The sequence below is a fragment of the Cucurbita pepo genome, chromosome LG01 (genome assembly GCF_002806865.2).
Source record: "Cucurbita pepo subsp. pepo cultivar mu-cu-16 chromosome LG01, ASM280686v2, whole genome shotgun sequence".
NCBI lineage: Eukaryota > Viridiplantae > Streptophyta > Magnoliopsida > Cucurbitales > Cucurbitaceae > Cucurbita > Cucurbita pepo.
This window is the reverse complement of record NC_036638.1, coordinates 5,211,140-5,232,584: the sequence shown is the minus strand read 5'-3', so window position 1 is coordinate 5,232,584 and position 21,445 is coordinate 5,211,140. Positions and strand designations below refer to the sequence as shown.

At 37.1% G+C, this 21,445-nt stretch overlaps 3 protein-coding genes across 9 annotated transcripts; all 3 read left to right on the top strand.

Annotated features, from left to right (window-relative positions):
* The first annotated feature begins 203 nt into the window (after positions 1–203).
* LOC111803402 (zinc finger CCCH domain-containing protein 17-like) lies at positions 204–4,424 on the top strand. 2 transcript variants are annotated; one of them, XM_023687792.1, is made up of 4 exons: positions 204–837; positions 1,983–2,093; positions 2,251–2,678; positions 3,027–4,424. In XM_023687792.1, the coding sequence occupies exons 1-4, from the start codon at positions 700–702 to the stop codon at positions 4,150–4,152; spliced, it is 1,803 nt and encodes a 600-aa protein (XP_023543560.1). In that variant the 5' UTR covers positions 204–699; the 3' UTR covers positions 4,153–4,424. The 2 variants fall into 2 exon arrangements, with proteins under 2 accessions (XP_023543560.1, XP_023543551.1); XM_023687783.1 differs by having other exon boundaries at positions 2,251–4,424.
* Positions 4,425–4,701: 277 nt separating this feature from the next.
* Positions 4,702–10,025, top strand: LOC111803416 (eukaryotic translation initiation factor 2 subunit 3-like). 4 transcript variants are annotated; one of them, XM_023687804.1, is made up of 9 exons: positions 4,702–4,846; positions 5,999–6,119; positions 6,256–6,317; positions 6,822–6,934; positions 7,045–7,147; positions 7,355–7,582; positions 7,677–7,895; positions 8,459–8,719; positions 9,418–10,025. In XM_023687804.1, the coding sequence occupies exons 2-9, from the start codon at positions 6,014–6,016 to the stop codon at positions 9,718–9,720; spliced, it is 1,395 nt and encodes a 464-aa protein (XP_023543572.1). In that variant the 5' UTR covers positions 4,702–4,846; positions 5,999–6,013; the 3' UTR covers positions 9,721–10,025. The 4 variants fall into 4 exon arrangements, with proteins under 4 accessions (XP_023543572.1, XP_023543599.1, XP_023543591.1 ...); XM_023687831.1 differs by having other exon boundaries at positions 4,730–4,845; positions 5,934–6,119; XM_023687823.1 differs by lacking the exon at positions 4,702–4,846 and adding an exon at positions 4,891–5,487 and having other exon boundaries at positions 5,934–6,119.
* A 1,157-nt stretch (positions 10,026–11,182) lies between these two features.
* On the top strand, positions 11,183–19,305 carry LOC111778180 (U6 snRNA-associated Sm-like protein LSm6). 3 transcript variants are annotated; one of them, XM_023657869.1, is made up of 4 exons: positions 11,183–11,356; positions 15,990–16,130; positions 18,781–18,894; positions 18,963–19,305. In XM_023657869.1, exons 2-4 carry the CDS (start codon positions 16,016–16,018, stop codon positions 19,010–19,012), a joined length of 279 nt encoding a protein of 92 aa, XP_023513637.1. In that variant the 5' UTR covers positions 11,183–11,356; positions 15,990–16,015; the 3' UTR covers positions 19,013–19,305. The 3 variants fall into 3 exon arrangements, with proteins under 3 accessions (XP_023513637.1, XP_023513651.1, XP_023513644.1); XM_023657883.1 differs by having other exon boundaries at positions 15,987–16,130; XM_023657876.1 differs by having other exon boundaries at positions 15,977–16,130.
* The last annotated feature ends 2,140 nt before the right edge of the window (positions 19,306–21,445 follow it).

Below are 21,445 nucleotides of genomic sequence, written 5' to 3'. Positions count from 1 at the left end.
GATGTTATTTTCAATACTCTGATGAAGATTTTTTTTTTTTTTTTTTTTTTTTTTTTTTTTTTTTTTTTTTTTTTTTTNTATAAAAAATAAATTATTAGGTCAAAAAATTGAAGATTAAAAAAAAAAAAATGTAAACAAGCTTAAAAATTGACCCAACCACTCCAAACATGGCGAGGTCTAATCAATCCTTGGGTTCCAAGAACCAGAGGGTTGCTGGTTCCCAACCAATACCCCAAACGGCCTATAAATGGCATCTCAACCAGTCCCCTCCGCCCTTTCCTTTTCCGAATTAGGGATTTAATTTTAGCCTTTTACCCAAATCCTCTGATACTCTCCTCTACTCACTTCTCTTCTCCATATCTTCATCTCTCTCCTCCACCACCGCTCTCTTCCTCATGAATTTCTCCTTCCGATCACGCTTTTACACTCTCGCTCCTTTTAATCTTCACTAACAACACTTCCATCCGAGCTCCAGCGCGTTTTCCGCTTTTTTGTTGTTTTTTTTTTCTTTTTTTCTTTTTTTGTGCGTATCTATTGAGCCCTTCAATCGCTGTCGCGGTTGGCTCTTTGGTTTTGTGGTCAGTTTTTGGGATCAGAATCGCTATTGGGATTTTGGGGATTATCGGGGTGTTGTTGGATCTGTGACCGAAGAGATCTCGTGGGGTTTTTCCTTTTTCCTTTTTATTTTTTTCGATCGCTATGGTAGGAGGAGGGCCTCAAGTTCTTGAACAGCCACAACAATCTCTGCCTCAACCCCTATCTGCTGCAGAAGAGGAGGCTGTTAAGAGGAATACCGATTGTGTTTACTTTCTTGCTTCGCCTTTGACGTGTAAAAAGGTTTTTGATTTTACTCTTTTTTTTGTTTGATTTGAGCCCCTTTTTCCTTTTTTAAGTTGGAATTATTGGTTTCTTTTGGTGATTTTTCTCGTCTTTAATAAGATCTGTGTAGGTTAAGATCCTTGGATTCAGCTTCTAGTGAAAAATTAGGATTTAGAAAATTTTGTTTTCGAATGCACTTGACGTTTATTTCTCCTCAAGTCACTAGTGGTTTTACTTTAATTCGTGTATTAGCTCCTCAAGAAATTTTGTTGCCAGTTTCATAACTCTCCATAACGTAGGCTCAAATTGTGGCTTTGTTAGCCACTTAAAATCATTGTGTGACTGACTTGGGGAAGGAAAACTGTTTGTTCTTGATTTATAGTCACATGTGTGTGCAGATGTATGAAAACCTGTGCCTTGTGGAGAACCTCTGTTTCAGAGTTGGTACTCATTTATGATAATAATTGAATGCATGGCATTCAAATGTAAAGTATGACTGTCGTAGAATATTTCCTCAAGGTTTTTCATGTGCCCCAATTTACATGTTTCCAAATACTTGAGATTTTGTTCTGGAACAAGATGTTTACTAACGTTTTTAATTATTGATTAGATGTCTATCAGCTTTTAGAATCCTTATATATACATATCTCTGTACTTCTAGTGGACTCGAACTCATGGGATTTTCTCTTTTTCATTTTTCCTTCAGTATTTCGTAAATCCTAAATTGGAAACATCTGATCTGTGTAATCGGATTATATACAGTCATGAGTATGAAAAAGAATCTAATAACAGAGTTTTGTTCTCATCCCTGTTTAGAGTTTAACTGTTGTGCTCGTTGGCCTTTTAGTATGAGTTGACTGTTACAATAATTCACTTTTCCTTGCATTTAGATGGTCAATATAAATTTTTAACTAATTTGGTTCTACGTCCTAAAATTTATTTGGTTATACATCCTAAGAATCAAGACAGTTATTTGACATTTGTGTTGTAGTATGGGAACATCAGTGAGGAATGTGCTTGTTTCATGTATTGCCTGTTGAAAGTATGTTGTTGATACAAATATATATATATATATATATATATATATATATATATATATATATATATATATATCATTGATGTTGAATTGTGTCAGTAATATCTTTCTACGTAATTTCCATCAGGGAAGTGAATGTGAGTATCGCCATAGTGAATATGCCCGGGTCAATCCTAGGGATTGCTGGTTCTGGTTGAACGGTAACTGCTTGAATCCAAAGTGTTCATTCCGACATCCAGTAAGTTTTATGTTCTTGCTTTGTAGCAACTGTTTTTGTTCTTTAGTAAATCTATCCTGATAGTTTTAGCGAAAACAATTAGGTACCTTTTCTTTCAAGCCCAAGTTCACTGATTTTCATCTCTCCCTCTATCTCTCTCGTCGCTGTTTTCTTTTAGCCTCTTGATGGCTTGGTAGGAACTCCTCATTCAACAACTCCGAGTTCTCAAATTCCTTCCCAAACTTCAGCAATTCCATCTGCCCCTGTGAACTCAAGTAAGCAAGCAGTCTCCTGCATTTTTTTTCAGAAGGGTCTATGTTTGAAAGGGGATCGATGTGCGTTCTTGCATGGGCCATCCCCTGTTCCAACGAACAAAGTCCCTCAGATGGCAACAAATGGCCAAGCTAGTGAACCAAGTGTGAAGAAAATTGCTGGGGGTACCCAGAGGAGCAATCAAGAACAGAAGAATCCTCAAGAAATTTTTTTGAAGTCAGTTGGTGATGCATCTGTTAAGCTTGCAATGAAAGACGAAGGTGCGCCGTCAAAGATTGGAAACATCAATGAGAAGAGCAGACCACCTGCAAAAGTGGCTGATGGTGGTTCAAGGTATAAGGCTACAAAATCTCGTCCAATTTTAAATGAGAGTTCATTAAGTAGGGGTAATCGTCTGCAACAGAGTCATGTAATTGATGATCATGGGTTACAGAATGGTAAGGATGCTGATGAGTTTTTGAAGGAGTCCTCTCCAGGTTTTGATGTTCTTGTTGATGATGAGCTGAGAGGCTCTGGTTATTATGGCAGTGAAGAACAATATGGGAGAACAAGAGGTCATGATGGAGCAAATATGATTTCTATGAATGATTATGACATCAGTCATTCTGCTGATTATAAGATGATGGCTAATGTTGATCATGATGTTTATAATGATGTAACTGACTATGATTATGACACTAGGAAGGGGCAGTATGGTTGGGACCAGCGTTGGACCTCGTCTGAGAAGCTGTCTTTGGGGTCTGCCCAGATGGAAAGGAGGCTCTCCCGAAAATCTATCAGTCCTGAACATGTTCAGAATGTGGATTTACGTCATCGTTTAAACAAGCAGAGAAGGGGAAATGGTTTAAGATCTGTGATCAATAATGAAAATGTTGCTAATCGCCCTGAAGAACGAAACTATCATGCTTCTAGGAGAGATTCTCACCCATCTCAAGAAAGCTCCATGAGTAACCGTCTCCGAGGTAGAATAAAGCTCCCAAGGATACCATCACCAGTTAGAGGTAGTAATGTGGTGCCAGAAAGAGATTTCAACCGGGGAAGACCCGGGGGAAGATTGTCACCAGGAAGGTCACTTTCCTTGTCTTATCAGGAAAGTAATAGAGATGAAATGAAAGGCAAGCTGGAAGTAGATTATAACAATGAGCGTAGAAATTTCAATGGTCTTAATTCTGGGAGGGATGGAATGGATGAAACATCTGACTTTGCTGCTCCAAAACGTCTGGCCGAGCTGAAAGGCGAAAAACACGTGGTTAGCAAGGAGAAGCAAACCCTTGGCAAAAGAAAAGGCTTCGATAACGATCAACCTGGAGTTGAACTGTCGTTTGAGGGACCAAAGTCTCTCAGTGAGATTCTTAGAAAGAAGAGACAAGTTAAATCAGCTGTTGATCTTCCTATGAATAATGCCGAAAGAGAAAGCAGTGAAAGATTAAAAGAACGCTCCAGTATTCCCTCCGTGGAGCAAGGTGGTCTGTCATCAACAAGCAAGCAAAAAGCAAATAGCCTTGAAGGAATCATGTCCGCTCCAGTTGAAACTTTTGGGAAAGAAGAGGAGAACATCAACGTAACTCATCGCAATTCTTCTCAGCCTATCCATTCGACCAACGATCACGTGATTGAAGCTTATGAGGAAACATTCGAAGACCCCGAGTACGAGGGAGATGATCTGAGAGATGGTGAATACGAGTACGAGGAAGTCGATGACAGAGAATACAATTACGAAGAAGGTGACAACGTAGTTCCTGAAGAAGAGTATATGGACGATGAAGACGGAGATGACTTTGCCAAGAAGATCGGCGTTATGTCATGATCACGATCACGATCACAAGAGGACTTGCGTGTGCTCTTGCTACGAACATTTTGTTAGAGGACTTGCGTGGTCAGTTCAAGAATGGGCATGTTTTATCTGGACCATTAGCATATTGGGATTCCTCTTGTATTCATTAGAACACTCCTTTATTAGTATTTGATCTGATTTGAGTTGAAACAAAGTAAAAGTATGTTGCAGATTGCAGTTGCAGAGAGTGTATGGTGTAGCGGTAGAAAATTAAATAAGAAAATTGATATCCTTTTCTTTTCTTTTTTTTTAAAGTAATTTTTACTCTTTCATTACTTACTTTTCCTTAATTTTCAATAATTCCAAATTTATTATTATATAAAAATATTTCACAAATATTAAAATCTACAACTTTTAAATTTAAAAAAAAAAAAGATATAATTATGTTGATAGCTTTAAATTCTATCGATTTCAATATAATCTTTTTAAAATGTTTGTTTTTCAATTATTAACATTTAACTATTTTCTTTATTATTTTTAATTATTAGAAGAGTAATGTTAGCCCTCTTATGCAGCCCATTTCTGTGAGCCCAGCCCTAGCCTTTGTTAAACGCAAGCATCCTGTAATCTCTAATTCTCTCACGTCGGGGATCTCTCTCTCACTCTCTCATTCATCACTCGCCTCCGCCGGTAGCTTCTCTTTTAGACGCCGCCGCCGCCGCCGCCGGTAATCTCTCTCTTTCTCTATCTCTCAAAGCAGAGAATTTTCAGATTGAGTATCAGCAGGTCCGACGTCTAACAGTTGCTTGCTGCATCTCTACTTTCTTGAAGTTTCGGCGTGCTTTTGAAGGATGGATTGTGTGTATACAAGCATTTATTGTGTTTCGATGGATGAACCCCTTATATTGTTATTATTTTTTTAATTTCAAGAAATCGTAACTACGTACTTGTATCTTCTACTTTTGGCTGAAGTGATTTTTTTTGTATATGAGTTATGAAGTTATGTTCAAACGGATTGGACCGAACCAATCTAATTCTATTTTTCTTGAATTTTTAGGGGTTGGTTTGGTTTGGGTTTATAGCATTGTAAGGGTTTTTGGTTTAGAAGAATCTACCATTTGAAGGGTTGGGTCTAACTTATCACCCAATTCGACCCAATACGACCCACGAATAGCAAATATTGAAAAGAAAAAGAAAAAAAAGGAAATAATATTCCCAACCTGACAGCCAATTTCGTGCCAGAAAAAACCTAATAGCCAATTTCTCTCGCCGGCAGAACCTTCGCCTTCCCCTTCCTTTCAAGCGCTACGGCAGACTGTCGCTCATTCTCCATAATCTCAGTTCGCGGGCGCAAGTTTGATCATTTTCGGTATTGTTTTGGCTGTAGTCAGATCCTTCATCTAAAATTCCCTAGCTTTTTCTTCTGTTTTTTTTTTTTTTTTTTTTTTTTTTTTTTTTTTTTTTTNTATGATCCAGTATCACTGGCTACTTGTTTGATTAACAATTTTTGATTCGAAATTAGTTTTTTTATATTTTTTTTTTACCTTTTTTGTCAAGGGTTTAAGCTTATTATTATGATTTAGTATCATTTCCTTTGTATTTTATTAGTTTGAGTTTTCAAGTATGCAATTTTGTTCAAGTTGTTTATTCTGATCTGGGGATACTACTTTTTTCAGTAGATGCTTTCTGTTTAGACCATTGTGTTTGTTAATTTTGTTATCTTGGTTGTGGACAGTGCTGATAATTGCATTTTTTTTTTTTTTTTTTTTTTTTTTTTTTTTTTTTTTTTTTTTTTTTTTTTTTTTTTTTTTTTNGATTAGTTTCTCTCTGGTTTAACTTCACAAATAACCAAGTAAGACATCCGAACTTGTTTGCACAGGGACATTCAGCCAAGATGTCGCGGAAGGGTTTGATGGAACAAGACTTGAAGAAATTGGATGTGACAAAGCTCCATCCACTTTCTCCTGAAGTTATATCTCGTCAGGCTACAATTAATATTGGTAACTTTTCTTTTGTTTATGATTCTTTTATCGCACATATTATCCCTGATTACACTGTATACTGGAAAATTATAGTCGTGGAGATCTTATTTTACTATTATAGTTGACTGTCCATTACTAAGTTCATCTTTTCCAGGTACTATTGGTCACGTGGCACATGGGAAGTCCACCGTTGTAAAAGCAATTTCAGGAGTCCAGGTGAATGTTTATTCCATCACTGATGGTTAATCTTGGTTTCTATTCTTTATAGTAACATTCTGACTTCCTTCTTTGGGTCGATTGTTGGTTGGATTTTAAGTTCCATAGAGGTGCCTCGGATTATCTTTTGTTGCAAAAACTTTTCTTGCCTTCTCTTTTCTCTTTCTGAACGATTAGAGTAGCAAGGTATGAATTTTTAAGGGGAACAAAATATCAAGCAAAGTATTCCATAAGCTTTCTGTTTCTTAATGATCAGTAAGGATGAAAAATGCCATTAGTAGTTTGTCTAACACCCAGGGCTTTTATATATTTCACAGTGGCTTCAATAACATGTAGTATTTGCATGGATGCATTATTCAGAATTGGATTTAGCTTACAGAAAGTAACAGAGATTTGAATTTATTTTCCATAAGAAATTTTTGTTCATATGAGTACAATTTCCCCAGGAAAACATTGTAACTTCTTCATTCTGATGTATCTATTCATGGAATGTCAAATCTGCAGACTGTACGTTTTAAGAATGAGCTGGAGCGTAACATTACCATTAAGCTGGGGTATGCCAATGCAAAGATATACAAATGTGAAGATGACAAGTGCCCTCGGCCTATGAGCTACAAGTGGGTGTTTCTTCAATTTTTATATGTTGCTAGCATACACAACATCTACTTGTACTTAAAAGGTCAATTGACTTCCAGTAGTTAATTAACATGCTCAACATGCTTTGTAGGGCGTATGGAAGTGGAAAGGAAGACAGTCCTTTATGTGATGTGCCTGGATTTGAAAATTGCAGAATGAAACTATTGCGACATGTATCCTTTGTCGACTGCCCGGTAAGTTGAATTATTGCATCTGTGTAGTTAAGTTAGTAATCTGATCCATACACATTTTGTGAACAGCAATTAGATAAGTTATGTCTTCTTATGAGTTTCATGGGTTTTTACTCCTTGATTTTGTTGTATGGCGGGTTATTCACCATTCATATACCACAAAGCTTATTTCTTCCCTTTTATCATAACATGTTTCATTTTTTTCCCTAGGGTCATGATATTCTTATGGCTACCATGCTTAACGGAGCAGCTATTATGGATGGAGCATTACTTCTGATTGCTGCCAATGAAAGCTGCCCTCAACCTCAAACTTCTGAGCACCTTGCTGCTGTTGAAATTATGCGCCTTCAACATATTATAATCCTCCAGAATAAAGTTGATCTTATTCAGGAAAATGTGGCAATCAATCAACATGAAGCTATTCAAAAATTTATTCAGGTTAGCTTTCCTTACTTTATTGTGTCAAGGTATTGATATTTTCATATGAACGATTTTCACTGTATTCATTTTGTCCTTTTAATGTCTTTGGTAGGGAACCGTTGCTGATGGTGCACCAGTAGTGCCAATTTCTGCTCAGCTCAAGTATAATATTGATGTTGTTTGCGAGTATATAGTGAAAAAAATTCCAATTCCAGAAAGGAACTTTGTCTCACCTCCTAATATGATCGTGATTCGTTCTTTTGATGTCAACAAACCCGGATTTGAAGTTGATGAGATCAAAGGTGGTGTGGCTGGTGGTAGCATATTACGGGTATACTTATTACTTTTTTTTGGAAAATACAATCATCAATTCATGTTGAAATTGTGATGGTATGAAGTATTTAAAGCCAGCATTCAGATGGTTGATATGCTGTAATAGTGCATTATGTGCTTGTTTATGATAAAGACAGTTACTGGAATATGGCCAGAACTGACAAATGTGATTTATCCTTTTCAATTACCATCTATCTTTTGGTTTTGGTGTAAAAAGTTGAAAAAGAGGTTTTTGACTTTGCATATAGGTGATCTTGTTCGATAAGTTGAGTTACCTGAAGTTAAGAACTTTGTCCAAGTTTGTGGATTGTTTTGAGTTATTAGTTTATGAGTTCAAGCAAACATGTAAAAAAGTAGTAAAAATATTTTGTTAGCTTTTTTTTTCTTTCGGTGGTTGGATGTTTCAATTTCATCCACCCTGAAATTTTCAGTTGAACCTGTTCTGGATAATGTCTTCTCAAGGAATTCATGTCACCACTTCACATTTTTAAACTCATTTTACCTTTAGAAAAATTGTCCACAGTTTTGATGGTGCAAATATTTAAAATGTGTTCTTTCCAGGGTGTTTTAAAGGTGAATCAATTTATTGAAGTTCGTCCGGGGATTGTTGTTAAGGATGAAAGTGGTAATATCAAGTGCACTCCAATATACTCAAGGATTGTTTCATTGTATGCGGAGCAAAATGAGCTGCAATTTGCAGTCCCTGGAGGTCTCATTGGGGTTGGCACAACTATGGATCCCACTTTGACTCGTGCTGACAGATTGGTCGGTCAGGTTCTTGGGGAAGTTGGTTCACTTCCTGATGTTTTTGTTGAGCTAGAGGTAATGTTCTTAACATTTGAATGTTCTCTCTTAGTTAATGGATGAAGACCTTGAGATTGCAACCCAAGACTACTCTAACATTCTTTCGCCCTCCCTACTTCTTCCCAGATTATCGTTTGCTTGTTTCTCTCCCCCTCTCTCTCTTCTTTTTTTTTTTTTTTTTTTTGNTGGAAATTGTTTAAAGCAAGAATTTTTGGTATTTTTGTGCTCTTTTGGAAACAATCAGTGAGTATGTCATTTAGTCGATTTCTATTTTTGAGTTGTTTGGAGTATAATGTTGCATGCCTTAACCCAAAACCAACTGCATCCACTTTTAGGGGTGAAAATCCAAATGTTACTACATGCTTGCTTTTTCACAGTTCTATGTTGGATTTATAGAGGTTTCGAGAGACGTTGGGAGGAGGAGGTTTGGTCCAAGTTTAATGCTTCTCTTTAGGCAATAGTCTCCATACATTCTCCAAGAGATCGTTTGTGTATAATAGCTATCTGTTTGGCTCCTTTGATTGGGATACTGTTTTGCGATGAAAACTCAGTTTTCAATTAGAAAAAAAATGCCATCCCCAGTTTCTCTCGAGGCTGCTCTGATTTGCTAGCTTGGACATTATATGGAAATTTATGAATGATTTGGTCCCGAAAAAGTGAGGGACAATTGTCGATAAAAATTGTTCATTTTGAGTTGTCCTCCCTTGTATTTGCAGGTAAACTTTTTCCTTTTGCGGCGGCTCCTGGGTGTCAGGACAAAAGGATCAGAAAGGCAGGGAAAAGTATCAAAGCTAGCCAAGGGGGAGATTCTAATGTTGAACATAGGATCCATGTCTACGGGTGCTAGAGTACTTGCAGTAAAGAACGATTTAGCAAAACTGCAGCTTACTTCCCCTGTTTGCACCAGCAAGGGGGAGAAGATTGCTCTAAGTCGTCGGGTCGAGAAGCACTGGCGTCTTATTGGCTGGGGTCAAATTCAAGCTGGAAGTACTCTCGACGTCCCTCCCTGCCCCATTTGAGTTGTTTTTGGGAGAAAGGTAAGAATCAAGAGAAAAGCGAGTGAGAAGAGTAAAAATTGCAGAAGTTAGACAGTTTCTTGGAACCATTTTTGTTAGGTGGAAGAGAATACACCATCTGGTTTCTGATTGTTTATTACGTTGTCCTTTTCACAATTTTACCCGTCGAAGATTTCTTTCTGTTTTTTAATATCTAAGTTTGGGATCATGGATGTGACATGTGAGCTATTGGTTGGAATGAGTCTTAAAATGTACTTTGATTTCGTACTAAAATTGGCCTTATATTCAAGAACAAAATTCCTCAGCTCCTAATCATTTCTTCCTTTCTCTCCACTGCCTTCTCTTACTCTTCATTGTAGCTTCTTCAATTCCTTTTGTTCTCCCTATTGCCTTTATATTTCAGAATATGAGTGATTTTGTTGTTTGTTTGTGTGCAATTTCACCTATGAAATCTGCAAACTACCCTACTGATTATGAATCCCGAGTCGACATTTATGTCTCTCTTGAATTAACAAGAAGATAGAGTTGTTGTTCAAGGCTTGAAATCAACCTGAGAATCGTTCTTAAAATAATAGACTTACTAAATCACTACAAAAATTAGTTCATCTCTATAAATCAAATAACAAACACTTATAGGTAGAGATTCCTAACTCATTTAGGATTAAGATTTAATAGCATACGATTATTTTGTTGTGAAATATTTACCAAGAGAATATAATTTGTGGTTTAATTTTACATAAATTTATTGTATATGATACTTCTACTCGCATTACTCTCTGTTGTATGATTTGGATCAAATTATTTACAAGTACTACAGAGTCAATTAGATCAATTGTGTTACTATAATAATTTATCCAATCTTATCTATATACTACAATTTTTTTAGGTTATTACTTAATATGATCGTCATATGTAACGACTCATTTTTTTAGACTTTGAATCATGAACTGCTATGTAAACTCTAAGACCATAGTATAATAAAACATAGGTTAAAGCTTCACTAAAAATTCATACTTAATTCTAGGGTCTCATAACAATCAAAATTTAATCAATGGCATAATAGAGCTTTCTAACTTCCCAAACCTCATAGTAGTCAATTCGACGAACTTTTGGATAACAAAAAGGTGAGCGGATCTGCTTTGATCTAGGAAAAAGGCCACTAAGCCATCAATTTGGTGTAGATCATGTGACCTACACCTCGGCCTTTACTTTTTGAACCTGAATCTACCCACATCTCTATATACTCGTAGCACTTCTATATGGACTTCTATATGGAGAGATAGACTTACATGTTCCAAGTTTCTCACAACAATAAAATTTTGCTATTTTAACTCCCAAAATGAAACATATTTATATAAAATAGAGAGTAACATAATAAATAACTTAGAGGTATTATCAATTAAATAAATAAATAAATAACGCCACGTAATTTTTCGTAAATAATAATAAAAAAATAATAAAGACGGCAAAAAAGTTTTGCCCTAACCTTCCTCTTCCTCTCGTTCTCTCGCGCTACTCTCCCAGTCTGCGACCGTCTCCTCATACCCTCTCTGCTTCTTCCTTTCTCATCCACCATCGCAGCCAGAAGCCGACTGGAACATCGACACTACATCTTCAGTCCTCTCGTCTCCATTTCGTGGTATTATATTGTTTAGTTCTAGTTTCTTCGTCTAATGGTTGATTCTTGGGAAATTTTCTAAATTTTTGTATTTGCTTCAAATCTTCATTTTGGGAAAACTGACGGTATTTTCTTGAAACACTGTTAATTTGTTTAAATTTCCAGTTGTCGTATATGTATGCGTTTGCTTTCGGTAGGGGACTTGTTTATATGAGCGAGTCTTTTTTTTNGTCGATATCTTTGTTCTATTTGAAGGATGAAAATCTATTTGATGTTCGAAGGCCAATTTAATTGATTTTAGGTAAATTTAAGATTTTTTTCCGGAGTGTATCAAATGTGAGGGAAAACTGTTGTTTGTTTGCGGTGGTGTCGAGCAAAGAAAGAAAATCGGCTTTATTTATTCTGAAAGGTAAGGATAAAATGGGTTAGGGTTCTTTTAGAGGTGTGTTATGTAGCACTCCTCTCGACTGCTCCATATTCCTCGAAGGATAGAGTTGTCAGTAGGGTGATTCCTTCGTCTAAACTAGATTCTTCTTTGGTGATGGTGCTAACTTGCTTGTAACTTTGGAGGGAGATAAAGACTCGTAGGTGGGTTTTGCATTCGCTGTCTCAGTTGCTGTTTTGGTGGAGAAAGGAGAAGGCGTCAAATTATTTGGATATTATTGATTGTTGTGTAAGGAAGCTTTTTGGGAGACCTAAGAACTAGGGCTTTTTGTGGAAACATTGTTGTTTTTCTTTGTGAATGAGCCTTCTATTATGAAGAAGTTGCTAGATTTTGGGAGAGGAATAATCCTTGATAGTGCTATTTGGTTTCGTCTATGGGATGAAGAGAGGGTGATTGAAAATAGGTGAACTACATTTGAGAAAGGTTGGGTCAAAGTACTAGATAATTTCCCATCTTTGCACGATTGGGTTGGTTTGAAGAAGATGTGCTTTCAGGTGAAGATATCTAGCGACCAGGTGTTTCTAGCAAGAGATGACGTGAATAGTTCTCAACATACAAAGTAGCCCTTCCGGGTAAGTTGTCTAATAATGGCCATAGTTGTGAGGGGAGGACAAGTGTTCTTCTACACTCCCTGAAGTTAGTTAGGTTTAGGCCTCCTCCTGTCTTGGACCCAACTTTTTTTAAGAAAGATTGAGCCTTCTTCTTTTGTAGACCCAAACATCATTAAATCGTTGAATACAAGTCAGCCATTAGTTGACATGAAGGGTGTTAGAGCAATTCTGTTACCTTTTTTCACTTTGGGCAGTGGCCATCCTTATGTTCCATGCTAGCAACAACTAGCATGCAAGTCGAGACGTTAGTTTGTAACTCCCTAAGAGCCCAATCCTTCTTTATTTAGAGTGCCCTTGTGGACATGTCCTAGTCTTGAAAGTTGATTGTCCTTTGACTTGGCCAAAAATTAGAACTACAGGTAAATCTAAAGGGGAGGATAGAATGGGATAGGGTGCTCAAGAAATTTGAGTTTTCGGTTTATTATGAGGGAAGGAAAGCAACAATCATGGTGGGATTTCAAATTTTTAAATGGAAATGATTCTTGGAATGTAAGAAGTTTGGGAGCAAGGAGAAAAGGAGGTTGGTTAAAAAGGTCCTTGCATAGGAAAACCTCGACATTGTCATTCTTATTGAATTCAAACAAAGGAGTAGTTCTAAGGAGTTGGTCAATAGTTTATGTGATGCCCCACATTGGTTGGGGAGGAGAACAAACCACAATTTAAAAGGGTGTGGAAACCTTCCCCTACCAGACGCAGTTTAAAGCCTTGAAGGGAAGCCGAAAGGGAAAGCTCAAAGAGGACATTATCTGCTAGTGGTGGATCTAGGCCGTTAAAATTGGTATCAGAGCCAAACACTGGATGATGTGCCAGCCTTCTCGCTGTTCCCCAAAGGGGGTAGACACGAGGCAATGTGCCAGTAAGGACCTTGGGCCCCAAAGGGGGGGGGGGGGATTTGGGGGTGGTCCCACATTGATTGGAGGAAGGAAAGAGTGCCAGCGAGGATGCTGGGTTCCGAAGCGGGGTGGATTGTGATGTCCCACATTGGTTGGGGAGGAGAACAAACCACCATTTAAAAGGGTGTGGAAACCTTCTCCTAGCAGACGCGTTTTAAAGCCTTGAGGGGAAGCCCGAAAGGGAAAGCCCAAAGAGGCCAATATCTGCTAGTGGTGGATCTGGGCCGTTAAAGTTTATGAGGTAGAAGAAAGGTGGAGAGGGTGTGATGGGAGTTTCAAGTTACCTTGGGAGGTATTTATATGAGTAGGATGGTTCGGTCTTTGGGAGTGGTTAAAGGGGTCCTTTCAGTGTTGGTTTCCTTTAGCTTCGAAGGGGATGAGGGGTGGGTTCCTGGGGTTTATGGACCTTCTAGTCAAATAGGAAGGAGTTTTTGGCATGTGTTGGGTGTTGGGTGGGTTGTTTAACCTATTGCCCCCTATTGATGCATAGTAGGGGACTTTAATGTGGTCGGTAGAGTACAAGAGAAGAGCTCAGGGAGGAGTGACGAGATCTATGCATTTTTTAAACCATTTTATTGAAGTTGGTCAATGAGAGATTCACCTGGTCCAACAATAGATACAAAAACGTATTGATAGATTTTTGTTCTTAGAAGGTTGGATGGAAGTGTTATGTAATGCGAGGCAATCTTAGGTCCTAGGGTTACCTTGGAACATTGGCCTCTTGGCTTGAACTTAGGTCTTAGGTCCAGTGAAATGGGGTCCCGTTCCTTGCAAGTTCGGGAACATGTGGCTATCCTCCGTCTTTCAAAATTTCCTTCCTTCAATGGTGGCAATCCGAGGCTTAAGGAAGAGGGGAGGGGTTTCACATTTTGGGAAAACCAACTTAATTAAAGGGACAATGAAGTCTTGGAAGGGACTTTAAGGTCGACAAATAGGAGACTTTGGGGAGACTTCAAGCTTTGGACAGGTTTGAAAAGATGGAGGAGGGTTTATCTGAAGCTGTGAAGTGCTCGTGAAGGAGGAGCCACTGAATTTGAAGTTTGAGTTTGGAGAAATTGTGTGCCGTGAGTTGGAATGAAAAAAGAAAATGTTAAATGGGCTGGTTAGGATAATTGTAAATTGACTTATTTCCATTGAGTCGCTAGTGGAAGAAGAAATAAGAACTTTCAACTCCATTGATTAGGAGTTCGAAAGGTTTGTTAATTGAGGATTATGAGTTGAGGGGTTAAAAGGCACTTCTGCTTTCCAAAAACCCGTGGAAAGCAACTATTGTCTGATCTTCCTCTTCTTTCTTAGTTTATTCGTTTTGACGTTGGAAGCAGGTGTGATGCATATTTTTTGAGGAAAATGGTTGGGGGATAGACTCATCCACTCGTTATTCCCTCGTTTATATATTATTTATCATCCTTCAGGAACAACTCGATTGCTTTGATCCTTGGTTAGACAGATTTTTTAACTTCTTTCTCCGGTATCTGCCGTTCGGTGACCAATAGGGCAAGCTCTTCTCTCCTCTCTCTCTCTCTCTCTCCTCTTTTCACCTTAGGTTGGTGGTGAGGGTGGGGAAGGGTGTGATTCCTGCCTTTTGGACTCTTTGGACTCACTAGTTTTTCCAATGCTTGTCCAATCCTTTCTTGGTGGGTGGTTTTATTTTCTCCTTCGTTTGGAAGGTGAAGATTTCCAAGCAGATGAAGTTCTTCACATGACAAGTTTTGCATGGAAGAGTTAAACTCCTGAATCAGATCTTGGCTAGAGGTTTTTTAGTGGCTGGGCCTCTTTGTTGTATTCCTTGTAGGAGGGTGGCGGAAAGCATGTTGTGATTTGCTTGGGTTTGGCGCAAGTTTTTTGAGGTGTTCAACTTTAGTTTTATTAGCCCCCAGAGTTGCAGGGAGGCGTTTGAGGAGCTTTTCCTCCGTTTTCCATTTTGTAATAATACAACTGGGGTGTGCTATTTTATGGGGGCTTTGAGATGAGAGAAATAACAAAATCTTCGGAGGGTGCCAGAGTTCTTTTGGTAATGCTTGTTCATTTGTTATATTCTCTGTCTCTCTTTGGGCCTTTGTTTTTAAGCTCTTTTGTAACTTTTCTTCTCTAACCTTTGCTCTTTCCATCATTGTTTCCATCTCTTGACAATATTCCGCCACACTTTTTGTTCCTTGCCTCAAACCTTGCAATTTAGTTTTCAAATTTCTTTCATAATGTTTTGGAACATACCTTTTTTCTCATGACTTCTTTAAGTTCTTCCCATGTCTCTATTGGATCCTCCTCTTTTCTTCTTCTCTCAGATTTGAGATGTTGGTACCAATCACCAGCATGATTGGTAAATTCGGCAATAGCAAGTCTCATCTTCTTATTTTCACTATAGGTGTTGCAATCAAACACATGCTCTATCTTTCTTTCCCACTGCAAGTATGCCTCAGAATCTGCCGTTCCACAAAANGACACAGAACCTTTTTCATTTTCTAGCTTTTTCATCATCGTTCTTTTGTGAATACTCTTTACTGTTTAGATATTCTTACCTCAGTGGTTTCTCATTTTCATTTTTTGGTACGTGTAGAATTATCCGTCTGTCTTATCCGTTGACTATGGGGGCATGGTCATTTGATTATTTAGTCTGCTTGGTGATAATAGCTCTTTATTTTTTTTTATGTTGTTTGATGGTGTTGAATAAATTTGATTAGTAATATCTGATTAGGTATAAAAAGTAGGTTGTGCAGATAGAAGGAAACCAGAGATGAGTATTGGTGGTGAAAAAGGTTCTGTGTCAACAAAGACACCAGCGGACTTTCTCAAATCAATTCGGGGCCGTCCTGTAGTTGTGAAACTCAATTCTGGTGTTGACTACCGAGGTATATTTGCCTGTTCAATTTTATTTCATTTTTATGCTCAGAGTTGTATCGTTACTTTTAAGAATATGTTGAGGTTGAGAGAAATTACCTGCAAATGGAGGCTCTTTTTTTTTTTTTTTTTTTTTTTTTTTTTTTTTTTTTTTTTTTTTTTTTTTTTTTGGTTCATGAATCTTCCTTGTTGACAAAATGGCGTCATTTGTCAGCTTATTTTTTTGTCCTTTCATATCTTCTCTTTCTTATGACCTTAATTCAACGTTGTGTCTTCCATACGTTGTACTGCTTCCTTCCGTTCATATATTCTCTTTATCAATTTCTTGTTCTTCAAATCTGACTTGCTTGTAAAAGGTGACTTTTTAATAGAAACTGAGCTCTGGAAATGAAGAAAAAAAATGAAGGAATAAAAAATATGCATACAAATAAGTGCCGAAAAAGTGGAGCTGAAGTCAAAACTTAATGCCTTGGAAGAAAGGGTCCAATCCAAAATAATTAGACCAAGAGAATAATTAGAGAATCTTTTGAAATTGACATTCTCCCACTAGAGTATGTTTGAGACAGACGCCTAGAGAGAGACATTAAACATGCCAAGAGCCTTCACATCTCCTAACATCTTCCCAAGATCTGTCAATCCCTCCAAAAAATCTCTTATTTTTCTCCAACTAAATGCTCCATAGAATAGGCAATAAGCCAGTCTATCGAAGCTTACAACCCTTATCTCGAAAAGGCAGATGGAATAAGGTCTCCTCCATGATGAGGCAACAATCTGAGAGGAATGTGGGGAGACAATCTTCATGGCAAGCCAACAAGTGTACTTTGGGTGTGGCGATCGTAGGAGAGAGGAACAATAGGATCTTTAGCATTATATACGTAGCATGACAGTNAGTCTGACTCCTTTTTGTGGGCTTTTTCTTTTTTGTATGACGTGTATTCTTTCATGTTTCTCGAAGGAAAGTCTTTAAGTTTTTACATTAAAAAAGAGAATCAATTTGGTCTTCTCATTCCCTTATTGATGCATATATTTGCAAAAGGATTGAGGTTCATAAACCGTGATGTTAACAAAGACACAGAACCTTTTTCATTTTCTAGCTTTTTCATCATCGTTCTTTTGTGAATACTCTTTACTGTTTAGATATTCTTACCTCAGTGGTTTCTCATTTTCATTTTTTGGTACGTGTAGAATTATCCGTCTGTCTTATCCGTTGACTATGGGGGCATGGTCATTTGATTATTTAGTCTGCTTGGTGATAATAGCTCTTTATTTTTTTTTNTTCTCCCACTAGAGTATGTTTGAGACAGACGCCTAGAGAGAGACATTAAACATGCCAAGAGCCTTCACATCTCCTAACATCTTCCCAAGATCTGTCAATCCCTCCAAAAAATCTCTTATTTTTCTCCAACTAAATGCTCCATAGAATAGGCAATAAGCCAGTCTATCGAAGCTTACAACCCTTATCTCGAAAAGGCAGATGGAATAAGGTCTCCTCCATGATGAGGCAACAATCTGAGAGGAATGTGGGGAGACAATCTTCATGGCAAGCCAACAAGTGTACTTTGGGTGTGGCGATCGTAGGAGAGAGGAACAATAGGATCTTTAGCATTATATACGTAGCATGACAGTAAGGATGTTTAGTCTCTTGTTTTTCTCCGAACATTAGTGTCCTGTACTTTTTATAAAAAAAAATTAATATTTAGGTCTTATTTTGCTTGATTGGAGTCCCTTCCTTTTGTGGGATTTTATGTGTAGCATGACAGTAAGGATGTCCTTGTCTTCTTTCACTTTTTCCCAGGAAAATGTGATTAATTTTAAAAATCAAAATCTGATAGAAATGTTATTAGGAATATTATTTGGACATCAAGGTATATATAGTGAGGGTGGGAAATAGTAAAGATATTTATGGGTTGATTTAGTTGTCTCAAGTTTGAGTGGAGGGTCCAAGTAGGCCTAATTAGTCGGGAGTTATTGTATTCCTCATCTTTCAATACTATTTTAGCTATATGGGTTCTACCACAATCACTGTCATGGCCATGCACACACGAAAAGTCTCCAAAAGAGAGTTCCAAAGCCTGATATCATACTTGGAGGAACCCTAGAGAAATATGACCCAAATCCTTAGACACACCTCCTCGGCAAGAATACATAAATGAATTGAATAACGTGCCCAAGAAATGATTGAAGAAATGGGGAACGACCACAAAGAGGAAAGCTGGTACAAACAACAAAACATGTTACCAAGGGGATTCTCACCACCAAGGAAATAGGTGTTTGAACAATTCTTAGATGAAGCAATTAATGAAATTGGAGAAAAGGGGACACCCAAAGAGATGGATTTTTTAGGTTTCTTGAAAGTGCCTCCCAACCCTCTCCCTGAGGTTCGATCGAAAGGTCGAGGGTCATAAGTGCTTATTATAAACATTACTCTTTCAAGTACTTGCCCCAAAGGAAACTATTTAGCCAGAAAGCCTCATTATGAATCGTCAAATTAACCAAATATGAACCGCCCCCTTTTCATCACCCCCACAAGAAACATGAACATTTGTTTGACAAATGATTTGGTTTTAAACATGATCATTTGTCCTCCTTTGTATTTGAAAAACAGGTAAATTTTATATTGAATTCTAATGTGAAAATCCCATTATATGTTTCATTGCAAAGGTATTCTTGCCTGTCTGGATGGATACATGAACATAGCAATGGAGCAGACCGAAGAATACGTAAATGGGCAGTTGAAAAACAAATATGGCGATGCTTTCATCCGTGGAAATAACGGTAAATACAGTAGTGTTTGAAAATCTCGATGTCTTGAGAATAGTCTGAACGTTGATGTCTTAATGCAGTTCTGTACATCAGTACTTCGAAGAGGACATTAGCAGAAGGGTCTTCTTAGCGTAGCTAAGACTCCCGACGCCCGACGGGAAATGCCACATCCTTTGCAGTACGTGATGTTCCTTCCTTCAGTCTCATGCTGTAAAGTGAGAGATCAATCGGAATTGGAAACTCATCATTGAAATTGTAATGTACAATGACGTAGAATCCACCCATGGCGCTATGCTGTTCTTGTTCTTGTGAACAACTTCGATAAAAAGAAAAAAACTTGTTTAGTTGGAAATGGAATGCACATTATGAACCTTTGGTTTTTTCTTATTGAATTGCTAATCTGATTCTCCCTCGTGCTTTTTACATTATTTTTCATTCATCTTGGTTTTCTAAGGGGTAACAGTTTATTTAGTATAGATTTAGAGTGAGTATTGCATTTAATCATGAATTTGTCGACATTCATAGATTACATTACTAATTTTTATAGTAGGAGATGGTAGGGATAGCTGTAATTTTATTTTTGAATTGGTCTTTGACCAAAATATATGTTCAACTTCTACTTTTGCATGAAAGAAGGTAAAAGAACTAGAGTTTTGTGTAAATTAGTAATTAAGATCGAAAGGTACAAAAGTCAGCACTAGCTAAGTCTTGCACCTTTGTGTTGACCGTTTGCTTTGTCGCTGCAAGGGTGTTTGATCGTACACAGCTAGCTCGAAGACCTTTAGTTCGAGAATTGATTCAAAAGAGTTAGATAATTCAACTCTATGAGATGGCGAGATGGCGGAATGACAAATATAGTATTTTGCGCTGTCTTGTTATAATTAAACGGTTGACATTGGTCGATTCCAAACAATTATTTAAAAAATGATCCTTCAAGAGAGGCGTGACCCATTTTTGTAGAGAAGTCAACATCTATAAATTTATTTACTCTCCATTTGGTTGCATAAAGTTGATGCTAAATTTTAATTGAGATAAAAGTTTTTTTTTTTATTAAAAAAAGAAAAGAAAAAAAAAAAAAAAAACCCACTAACCCAAATCTTCTATTATTTTACTCACTTCCCTTTTCTTTACCAAATCGATATATAAAATTATTATTATTTTTTTCCTTTAAATTCTTTCAAATTAATTACATAAAGTGTTTTGCGTGCAATTGCACGATAGATCTTTCGAGCCTTTTGTTATCCATTTTTATTTGTTGCCAAAAGTTGGTGGGACCACACTTTTGTTCTCCTTCGACACCTATGCCCTTCCCCTAAATTTCATAATACCTTTATTAAATATAAAAAAGCATTTTCATTCATTCATTTTTAATACTTATTTTTAAATATGTGTACCAAATTTATATTTTTATAATTATTAAATTTGATTTTATATAGGACCAACCAAATAAATCTATCATCGTACTTTTTAAGTAACGTAGGTTGTAAAAAACATTATTCATAATTTTTTTTCTAAATATTAGTCGACGACTCTTTAGTAGTCCCTGTATATTCATAATCACATGGGAGCTACCTCTGTGCCTTCCAACTATTACGATATAATCCCTTAATAATAACCTAATAGCATTGTATATCACATGAATCTAGGGCATGTCGTTATATCATCCAACTCATTTAATACAAATATGAACCCTAAACGTTAAGTGACGACTCGTTAATCTTGTATAATCATGATGAGAGCGATTCTATGCTTCTACCAGCTACAATAATGTTATGTGAATCTTTGTCACTCTAGACAAGTTAACTGTTAGAGACTGGACGGTTAGCCCCTAACACTTCCACGTAGTAACACGAAACTCAGAAACATGAATCATATTAACGTATTGAATTCCATAACTTAACCTATTTTAGTAAAAACAATCATTTTTCAGTCATACACTCACTAATAAGTGATACTTAAAGCGGACAAAGTTTTAATAGAAATTCATATAAGCTTGAACATCCAACTCAAACGAATCGCTCGTCTATCTCGAGACGCATGCATGCAAGGCTTTTAGCTTACAATTTCAGTGTTCTTCCTCCTACGAGCTCGTTTCTTCTTCGATCGGCTTCACTTCCTTGTTCAAACTACTGCAAACAGGAGGGGATGAAAATGGCAGCCTATGAACGATAAAATCAACATGGAATGGTTGGACGGCTGTAATATATATATATATATATATATATATATATATGGGGAATTTTGATGGGTTGGAAAAGTAAGCGGACTTTATTTGAAAAATAATAATTAGTTAAGAGGAAAATGAATTCCACTTGCCCATTAACACACCAAAACAATATTAGTCTCCAATTTGGATACAAATCCTTTTAAAGAACTTCAAGGGATGACGAACCCAGACCACTGAATTGTTTATTATTTCAAAGGAGGTACCAATAATCGAACGGACCGAACCCAACCGATCTCATTTAATAATTTTGCACCTTCAAACATAGAGTTCACAATCCGAATAGAGTTCACAACTCAACTCAACTTTCTATTTTTGAGTATCAAACCTTTACAAGTC